We start from the raw sequence: 10,835 nt of genomic DNA, 5'->3' as shown, positions 1-10,835 counted from the left end.
TAGGGGCTGCACCTAGGGATTGGGCCTGCCCTCTGCCACCCAGGAGTAGGCCTAAGCCAGCAGGTCGCTATCTCCCGAGGAGTCCCAGACTGCGAGAGGGCACAGGCCGGGCTGAGGGACCCCCCTCCCCCCGAGTGCACAAATTTTTGTGCACCAGGCCTCTAGTATTGTTAATAATTTTGTACAGTGAGAGATGGTTACTAGACTTATTGTGCTGATAAATTATAAGGTATAAAATGTAGAATCGCTATATTGTACACCTAAAACTAATATAATATTGTATGCCAACAATATTTTAATAATTTAAAAATTAAAATAGAAAAAGTAAGATGATAGTCAAAAGCACCAGATGCAAGACAAGTATTATAAGAATTGGGCAGAAAGCCAACTTGACCTCTCAGAAGCATCTGGCACTTAGAATAGTGTTCATACTCTCTAGGTTTCAAACAAATGTTAAGTCATTTCTTTCACTTCTGGACAAGTGAATGCACCCTTATTTCATGAATTACCATGAGTGGTACAAGATAAACCCCTATGAGGACTGTTAAAGACAGATGGCACAGTTAAAAAAGCAGGGGTTTGGATTCAAACAAGCTTGGGTTCAAATCCCATCCCTGCTTTTTTCTAGTTGTGTGTCCATAGGCAAATTATTTGAGCTCTCTGAGCCTCATCTTTCTTAGTAGGGCTGTGACTAAGGTTAAGTAAGTGAGGCTATTTACCTTGAGTAAAAATTTTAAGAGAGTACCAAAAATACTAATTGATTAAGGTAAATAATATCCATAACAAAAGTCAAAATTTTAAATAAAGGCAGGATGCAACTCTACATTTGCACAACCCTGCCTCACTCACCTCTTCCTAATCCCATTCCTGTATGATCCTGTCTTTATTTAAAATTTCACCGTACCGTAGTCCCTACTCTGCTCCTGAGCATATAAGAAAATACAAGATGTTCGTCTTCCTACCTCTTTCCATTTTAGTTTAAATTGGGGATTTTCAGAGAGAAATTAGGAGAGAGGTTGACCAGTAGGAGAGTAAAACCCTGGGCTGAACTGAGCCAGACCCACATGGAACAGAGCAGAACTGAGGGTTAGGTCACCTGGTGGTGAGGAGAAACCTGCCCATTTCCCCTTACTATTCATCTAGATGCCACCTGCCCACTCTCTCCCCCTCTGCATTCTGGTGACTGTAGTAGGGGTACATTAGGGACAGAAATCTAGACTGAAGAGGTTTGCTTAACACTTTTAAGTAAAGACTATTTCTATTAGTAACACAAAGCTTTCCAGGAGGCAATTCCTAAATCCTAAGTGTAAGCTTCTGGCATGATGAACAAGGTAGTGAAGAAGAATTTCTTACCATCATTTTAGAATCAAACCTTCCAGATGCTGGCTGAGTGGCTTCTGCAAAGCGCTCCTTTTTTGGTTAGGGCTAACCACCCATTATTCAAGAATAGATTCTGATCTACACTATCGTGGAATCTGTATCCTAGGGTCAAATTCCGGGCCTTTAAATCAAGTTCCTGTGACTTCAGTGATTTTTTTTCTCTCTACTTGGCGTAACTCCATATTACTTTTTCAGTTGTTTATCTAACCTCTTAAACTGCAAATGTGGATATTTTTATGCAGCTGTTGTCTTTCTTTCCTCCTTTTCTCAAGAAGAAACTGTATTTGGGTAAGTTATGTCATCAAATCATTAGTTCAGAGCTGAATAGGTACAGACAGCATCTATTCTCCAAGACTCCAGACAGGGAGTACTTAATTTGTTAGAAATAGAACTAAGCTTAGATAGGGTCTTGATAGCATAGGAAGCGTTTTATTCTTTTTTTCTGTGGAATAGGATGGAGATATCAAAAGATTGCCAGTCCCATCAATGTTTAGTCCAGGCCACCTCAGTTCTAACATTAATAATAAAGAGGTTTTGTTGTAAGAATAAAGAGGCTTGCCTGAGTGACTCTCCCAAAAGACTCTTGCAATTCACTGTGTTAGGTCCATTTCTCTCTATTGCAATGACCCAGACACTGTAATCACAGTTTCCTATTAGGGAAAGGAAGCAAGAAAGAGAATGTTTCAAATCCCGTAATCAAAGGCAATCATTCAGCAATATCCTTGGACCAGGATTCTTAAGATAAGCTAAATTCCAATTTCCCTTTTGTCCCTAGATTGCTTGGAGAAAATTGCTAAGTATTTTATTACCTCAGTTTCCCATTTTGTAAATTAAATAAGCATTTTGGAGATTTAGTCAAAGAATCATAGCATCATAGCATCAACCAAGGGCCATAGGTACACATTAATTAACTACACCATTAGAAATCCATAAATTTACAAACCACAGTAATTATTTTAATAATAATAGCGTTGAATCAAGCGGATCCATTCTTGTCATATGGGGAGATATGACTCAGTTATGAATCAAAAGCATATGTAGTTTTCCTTTAGTCATACCTTTTTTTGTCATTTATTCTTCACAATATTTCACAGTCCATGATCTCATATTAATGACATTAAATTTGAACAGCTCAAAAATGTCTAATAATATTCATCTTTAATTACAATTAACAACAGATCCAAGCCAGATACTAGGATAAAATAGGAATATGGAGCAAGTGTTTTGGTCCACTTTAGTTCACCAATGCCAATTAAGTAAAAGAAAAAATAATTTGGCTGATATACTGCATTATCCCATTTATATAAAGGTCAAATGCAGGTAAAACTAATTTATATTGTTAGAAGTTAGTATACCAATTGCCCTTGGGGAGGTAATAACTAGAAAGGGCCATGAGGGGCAGTTTCTGAGGTGCTGGTTATGTTCTGTTTCTTGATGTGGGTGCTGGTTACATAGGAGTAAAAATTCCTTGCACTTAATGTGCACATTTTAGTATGTATGTTATACTTCAATAAAATATACAGGGAAGAAACTATATGAAAGCAGAAGAGGATACTGACAAAAATACTTGTCAAAGCCTATGCTATGTACACCACAAAGAGTGAACCTAATGAAGACTATAGACATTAATCATTATGTATAAATATTGCCTCATCAATGGTATCAAATGTAGCACACTAATACAAGATGTGAATAATAGGGAAAGTAAGGGAAAGGGGATATATGGGGACTCTGTACTTTCTGCTTAATTTTTCTGTAACCTACAACCCTCCCCAAACCAGCCTGGTTGCTATCTTACACCATAATGCCTATATAAATGCTGCAAAATTTACTGACTCAAATATGATTTACCTAAATCCCTGTAGAAGAATATGCCACATGTGGATCACAGATCATTTCTTAAATGCAATAAAAAGTCATTATATGTTTAATTGCCAAATATCCACATGAAGGATAAACACATTTTAAGCACTACATATAAAATATAATATATAATAAATATAATATACTAGAGGCCTGTTGCACGAAAAGATTCATGCAATAGGCCTTCCCTTCCCCTGGCTGCCGGCACTGGTTTTCCTCTGGCACCCGGGACCCAGGCCTTCGCTCTGGCCGGAACCTCCTTCAAGCCTTCGCTGCTCCAGCCGGAGCTGCCTTCAGTCTTCGCTCCGCCACTTTGCGCCTACATATGCAAATTAACCGCCATCTTTGTTGGCGAGTTAATTTGCATATCTCGCTGATTAACCAATGGGAGGCGTAGCGAAGGTATGGTCAATTACCATGTTTGTCTATTATTAGATAAGATAACCACTTCATAGAATGCTCACCTAAAGAGGAAGCTGGGAACCCTAGTCCTACTAACAAAGGTGGATCCTTCCCTGATTGCATTTTAGGGCAAAAGAGTCTGATTTCTACTCTCAGTCAAAGGTCACTCTGAAACAAGCACAGTTGTTGGCCACTGAGAGGTTACAAGATCCCTGGTATAAGCTCCATTGTAGTTTAGCTTGGGATGGCTAGCTATGGAACTAAGCAAAGTCATTTTACAGCTCAGGGTCACCTTCCTCTCTGAGGAAATAAACGTACTGTGCCACTTCAGAGAGCAGTCACATCAGTGAATTACTGTCTTATTGCTTAGTTGGAAAGCAATGAATGGCAGTGATTGGAAGCATAAAAGATTACCTATGGACATTAAATAAACTGCCCAAACATATCTGGAGTGTTTGCCTAGGGTTACACAAACAGGAGGGCACTTAACTATAGATAAGCATATAACTCAAATCAACAAATCTTCCCTATGAGAGGATGTAAAGAAGCAGAGACTTGCCCTGTCTTCCTGAAGGCCAAAATCCCGTGGCTTCATTGTGAAAGGAGTTTTGGCGTTTCTTTTACTATTTCTTATGTGGCCCCTTGTGCTTACAGGATGGAACCTCTGCTATAAGGAGCTGAATGTACAGCAAGTCAACCATTCATATTTTCCTCATGCCTACACAGATAGCTGCTTAGCAGCATTTGTGAGTGCGCTCTCCAATTTCAAGTGAATTAATAAAGGCATTTGGTCAGAGGAGTGGTTGGTCATGTTAAATTCCCATGGGATTTAGAATACTTCATAATGACAACTTCCTAAATCTGGAGGAGGTATAGGACAACATGCACAACATGGGCTATTCAAGAAAGGCACCTGGAAATTCTGCATGGGATCCACTGTGCATTACTCAACAAGTGTGGACTTTTCAATATTAGCTGATTGCTTAAAGTCTATTCACCAGGGCAAATGAAAATAACATCTTGCTCTTCTATATGCCTGATTTTAACCCCTCGATTTACGAATTCCTCAATTGAGGAAATCACTGCATTAAATAGAATCAATTATCAATATCACCTCACTCAGAACATTTTTGGAACACCTATCATATCCCAATACTGTACCAGATGCTTCCATATGTAATCTCAGTTAATATTTACAACAATCTTCTGAGGTAGGTATTATTATCCTCATTTTATAGATCAGGAAATTGGGGCACTAACTCAGGATTCAAACTATATGACTCAAAACTTATACTCTTTCCACTAATTTCTCCTGGCTTCCCTAGTAGAGACAGGAAAGAAGTTCATAGTCATTTGTCTGTTTGGTTTTTAGCAGTGATTCTTCAGAGAGGTGATAACACCTAAGCATTGCACTAATGACTTTAGAACAATAAAAAGAAGTTGGCAGAAAAGAAAAAAATCTGAATTTGAAAAATTGATTTCAAAGTGAAATGAAACCCCAAGGTATGAATTGTGGCAGTTGAATTTATGCAAATTTATACAGAAAAAGGAGAAAGAATCCATTTAATGACTCCTCTATTGAGAGTACTGAATCACAGAATCTGCTCCAACAATAGCTTACCCTATGATCTTGGATCAGTTATCCATCAGTAAAATAAGAATAAATAATAATAATGAAAATAACAATAAATATTAAAACATTTCAGAGTTGTTTTGAAGAACAAATAATATTAAAACAACAGCAGCAACAATATTTTGAGATCTTATCAATAAAGGCCACCACTGTCAATATAAGACTTACTCCATTGATGCAGAGGAATCATTTCTAAATTGAAAACAAAAAAACCCAGATAATCATCTCAGCTAATCTAAGGTTGGGGTCCTGAGGGGCTGTAGCTCCCTTCTAAGAATCAGGAAATAGCTCTTAAACTGTATAACTGAGAATCATAGAGAAATATGAAGGATGGTAACCAGCCAAGACAGTGCTACAGTGATTCATTCATTCATCCATCCATTCAACAAATATAAATTAAGCACCTTCTTTGTACTATAACTGAATTTCCCCCATTTCCTATAGGTTCAAGAATAAAGCTAGGTCAGTCCAGGCACTATTCAGTGGGCCCTACCTCAGACAGCCATCTCCAGCTTAGGGACCAGTGCTCAATGCAGGAGGGGGCTCTGAAAAAGGACAATCTAAAAATCCCTCCCAAGCTTAATACTATTGTGAAGTCTATCTTCCAGCTAATTTAGATATAGTTCTTCCATTCGCTCCAGGTGCCCCTGAGCACAGAAGCACAGAATTATGTGTAAACACACACACACACACACACACACACACACACACAAAATGGTTCTGTACTGCTGTATTAGATTATATCTATTTGAATATGTTCCTTTGAAATCTTCACATTTGTTTCTTCTGCCTTTCATTAGATTGCAATAGATGGCTCCACTCCCTAGGAAGAAACCTACTGTAAACCCATTTGTGGCTGCTCCTCCTCATGAGCTCCTGCCAAGCTGGTAGAAAGCTTCCTGGTGACTCCATTTTAGTTGGATTGCCTGAAGAACCTATCACTGTACGTCGAGTGCAACTTAGGGAATGGAGGGCTAGAAAGCAGCTGAGCAGGGTCTGGGGGACAGGGAGTATACTGAAGAAGGGTACTGTATCCCCAAGGAAAGGAAAGCTTAAAATACCTAAGGTGCACAAAAACATATAAATATATGCAAAGTAAAGAAAAACAAGAGCATATTCATTTATTTGTGATCTAACAGTACACTACTACTGCCAAGAAAAAATGTAGTGGCATTCCCCCTCCACCCAGTCCCGCTGCCTTTAGTGGCTTTTGCTACCTCATCTCTCCTCTGCAGGCTGCCTTGGATACTCTGTTTGACCTGATTTTAATTTAATCTGGTCAAACATGTTGGGAGGAGGGGAAGGAAGAAGGAGAAACTTATTAGAATTTGCCACTGGGGCTAGACCTGGGCCCTTGAGTACCGGCTACCTTCCCCCATCCCAGGGTGATCCTGTGATGAGGGAGACATGGAAAGCACCAGCTCTAACCCTGAGACAGAAGCCAGAGCTACCTGCAAACATTTTCTGAGCATCTACAATTTATGTGCCAGTTTCCATCCACATGCAGCTCGCGCTGAGGGACCCTGGAAGATTCCACAGTGGGCTCCAGGATTGCTATGTATTCCTGTCAAGCTGTGGGGCTATTCCTCCTTGCCACAGCCCTAAAGAGGAGTCCCTCTTGCCTCTCTTTCTCTCTCTCTCTCCTTATTCCTTCTCTAAGCTCCTTTCCTTCTTGACCTTGAGAACCCAGTAATGGGCTCCCTCTTATTTCTGGCAGTCTGGCAAAAAGAGAAAGTGAGAACCAGCTTCTCTTCAGCTGAAGCTGGGAAATAAAGAGTCAAAGTGACAGGGGGAGAGGCCAGTAACTGAAAGTGCTGGAAACATCCCCTGCCATCTCCTCCTTCTCTAAGGCAGAAGAACAAGTCCTCTTCATGCGAACTGGCGAGCCCAGCCCCCAGGTTGCAGAGATGTTTTGGCCAGTCACCTTCTGTGATTCCAACTCTGCAGAGGGGAAAACCTTCAGAGGGCCTGGCTCTGGGATCCAAGGGAGGCAAGGTGGGGATTAAGGACTATTGCAGGAGAGAAAAGGCAGACTTCGCAGAGTGTGCAGATTAGCCCACAAACATAACAAAATAAAACAAAACATCCAGCTCTCCCCTGAGAGAAGGTGAAGAAGCAAGCTCTTGGTGACCTTTATTTGGGCCAAGACTGCTTTGTCTCAAGGATACAGACACACGCCCAGGCTGCTAGGGGAATACTATCAGCTCTCTGCTAGCAATGAGGAATACCTTTCCCGCCCCTAAAATTTTGTTTTAGTAGCCCAGTCTCTCCCAGCTCTCTCCCTTCTTCCCCTTTGTTCTTCCCGAAGATAAACTCTCCTGCTTCCTAAACTCTTAGCTCCAAGGGGAGGAATCAGACTTGCAGACTGGTTGCCCGACTTTGGGTGTGCTGGAAGAAGGGAAGGGTTCCTGCTGGTGACAGGTGTTAGGCAGGTCTCAGCCTTCTGGATTGCTTGGGGATTGAGGGGTACTCGCTGGGTAACCCCTCCCCCAACAGGCATTCAGTGGCTGAAGAGCAGTTGCTCTCAGCTTAGCCCACAAATAAAATCGCTGCTGACCAGCTGCTTCTTCCGAGCTGTAAAGTTGTTGGGAAGACGGGAGGGTCCGGGTGGGGTGGGGGTTAAGGGGATGGGACTGAGGACTAGGAAGAAAAGACCGGGAGAGGAATTCGCTATCCCTTGCGGGTGCGCTCTTCATCACCCATTTGCTTCACTTACCATCTCATTGTAGGCATCCTTGCTGAGCCTGGGGGTCAACTTGATAGTCCCCATAAAAACAAAGAAGAGTCCCAGGGCCACTGAGAGGGCCACGACAGTTACGGTTCTGGGGGATGCCATGGAGTCACCAAGGCAGGTCCCAACTAATCCTCTGCTTTGCGCACCCTGTGTGTCTAAAGCGCTGGCAGTTAACACAGAGAAAACAAGAGGGACGCTGCAGAGGCAGCAGGCAGCTAGAATGACAAAGGGAGAGGAGGGAGCTGGAGAGAAAAACTGAGATCCAGATTCTACCTCTCTCACTACAACAATTGCTGGGTCCTAATGCCCTACATCAGCTCCTCACTGGCCAAAAGCACAGTCTCAAAGTTAAAAGAAGCCCTAAACTGAGATGGAAACTTGAAGTCTTAAATGGGGGAAAAGTAGGTTAGGCTTCAAACTCAGTTCCTGAGCTGCCTCTAGACTGAGGATTAGGAATGACCTCATTTCTACCATGTCCCACCAGGTGCACTTTTCTTCTCTATAGTCCTCTGTCATTCATTTTTTCAACCTCTCTCATTTTCTCCCCTTTCCTTTCTCTCAGTCCAATCATCAGTCCCCAGAGTTGCTGTTTTCTGCAGTTGGTAACACTCAAGGATAAAACTGCAAAGTTGTCAGATTTGATTACTGCCAAAGAAGACTTTCTCTTTATCTTCCTCTAAAACCTTTCATGGCTCCCATTGCCCAGTGGTTTAACTCCAGAGTTTTAAGCTTTTCATTCATGACCCTTGGCTTACCTTTCAATAGCTCCCACTGCTAGGTGCCACCCCTCATCTCCTCTCTACTCGTGGCCCCATACAACCTGAGCTTTCCAACCTCCACTATATTCCCTTTCACTACTCCCTAACTAACATTCAATCTTTTCTTCAATGTCTCCTCATTCATAAAGACTTCCCTGATCCATTCTCAGCTGGATTTTATTTCTTTCTCCTCTGATTTCCTATAATAACCAATATTTATTGGCTATTTTCTGTTTATTTATTGAAAGTGCTAGACACTACCCTTTACTTGTATTAACTAAGTTATCTTTACAGCAATAACATGGGCTAGGTATGAGCTCCCATTTTATGTATGAAATATTGAAGGATAAGGAAGTTAAGTAACTTGCCCAAGAGTATATGCTAGTAAATGGAGAGCCAGAATTCCAACCTAGGCAGCTATTTCCAGAGCCTGAGTTCTTAACCATTGCTCTACTGCCTCTCCATATAATAATTTACATAATCAGTATGACACTTACTTGATATTGCTTAGCACTGTAATTACACACACACACACACACACACACACACACACACACACACACACTATTTGATCGGCAGTGTTCCAGAGTCAGCAGTCTGGAGTCAGACTTAGAAGGTCCAAGTTTTAAATCCCAGGTCTGCCACTAACTCTGTGGCAGATAAGTTGCATAACTTATATGAGCCTTGATTTTTACATTTTTTAAAATATTTTTTATTGATTTCAGAGAGGAAGGGAAAGGGAGAGAGAGATAGAAACATCAGTGATGAGAGACAATCATTGATTGGCTGCCTCTTGCACACCCCACACTGGGGATTGAGCCTGAAATCCAGTCATGTGCCCTGACCGGAATTGAACCATGACCTCCAGATTCATTGGTCAACGCTCAACCACTGAGCCATTCCACCTGGGCCATTTCCACATTTATAAAATACTAGAGGCCTGGTGCACAAATTCATGCACAGGTGGGGTCCCTCTAGGTAGCCTGCAGGAATTGGGCCGAAACCCGCAGTCCAACACCACCTGCAGCTCCTACCTGCTGCTCCCACTCATCCTGGCCCCACTGTGCCTGCCATGGTCTCATACCCAATCAGTCCTGATTGGGAGAGGCTCACGCTGCTGCAGCAGCACTTGACAGGCTTGAGCCCTGTGTCTGGCACCCTCCCAAGGTAAGTGACCTGCGGGATCAAGCTGAAACCGGTTCCCTAACATTCCCTGAGGGGTTCTGGATTGCGAGAGGGCACAGGCCAGGCTGAGGAACCCCACTGGTTCATGATCAGGCCAGGGATGGACCACGGGAGGGCTCCAGGGCATGTTTGACCCATCTTGGCTGGACCTCAGCAGCAAGCTAACCTATTGGTCGGAGCATCTGCCCCCCCCGGTGGTCAGTGCACATCATAGCGACTGGTTGACCAGTCGACTGTCTGGCCCCTGGTGGTCAGTGCATGTCATAGCGAGCAGTTGAATGGCCTTAGCATATCATTAGCATATTATGCTTTGATTGGTTGTTCTGCCATTTGGTCTATTTGCATATTACCCTTTTATTATATAGGACTAGAGGCCTGGTGCATGGATTCATGCACCAGTGGAGTCCCTCGACCTGGCCTGTCCCCTCTCGCAATCTGGGACCCCTCAGGGATATGGGAGAGTCAGTTTTGGCCTGATCCCAGCAGGCCAGGTCAAGCGAACCTACCAGTGCACGAATCTGTGCACCAGGCCTCTAGTATGCATATAAGATGTTTGGTTAATATCTTCCCCCTCCTCCCTTCCCTCTGAGATTCATCAGTCTGTTCCATGTTTCCATGCCTGTGGTTTCTTGCTCCTTCATTGAGTGTCTGCCCTCTGGTGGTCATTGGGTGTCATAGCTACTGGCCAATTGGCTGGTCGGTTGATTAGCCAGTTGCTAAGGCTTATATATATATAGACTAGAGGCCCGGTGCACAAAAATTTGTGCACTCCGGGGGGAGGGGCAGTTCCTCAGCCTCAGTTTGCGCCCATTCACAGTCCAGGACCCCTTGGGGGATGTCCACCTGTCAACTTAGCACCACTCCCTGGGGGATCAGGCAT

At 42.7% G+C, this 10,835-nt stretch overlaps 1 protein-coding gene across 1 annotated transcript in view; it reads right to left on the bottom strand.

Annotated features, from left to right (window-relative positions):
* TMEM35 (transmembrane protein 35) overlaps positions 1–8,279 on the bottom strand; it is a 13,911-nt gene extending 5,632 nt beyond the window's left edge. Inside the window, exon 1 of the mRNA XM_006776921.2 lies at positions 7,995–8,279. Coding sequence (XP_006776984.1) covers positions 7,995–8,114 — 120 coding nt within the window. The 5' untranslated portion in view covers positions 8,115–8,279. The remainder of the gene's footprint in view (positions 1–7,994) is intronic.
* Between the last annotated feature and the right edge of the window lie 2,556 nt (positions 8,280–10,835).

This window comes from Myotis davidii, unplaced genomic scaffold (assembly GCF_000327345.1).
Source record: "Myotis davidii unplaced genomic scaffold, ASM32734v1 scaffold2209, whole genome shotgun sequence".
NCBI lineage: Eukaryota > Metazoa > Chordata > Mammalia > Chiroptera > Vespertilionidae > Myotis > Myotis davidii.
This window is presented reverse-complemented; position numbering and strand designations above follow the sequence as displayed.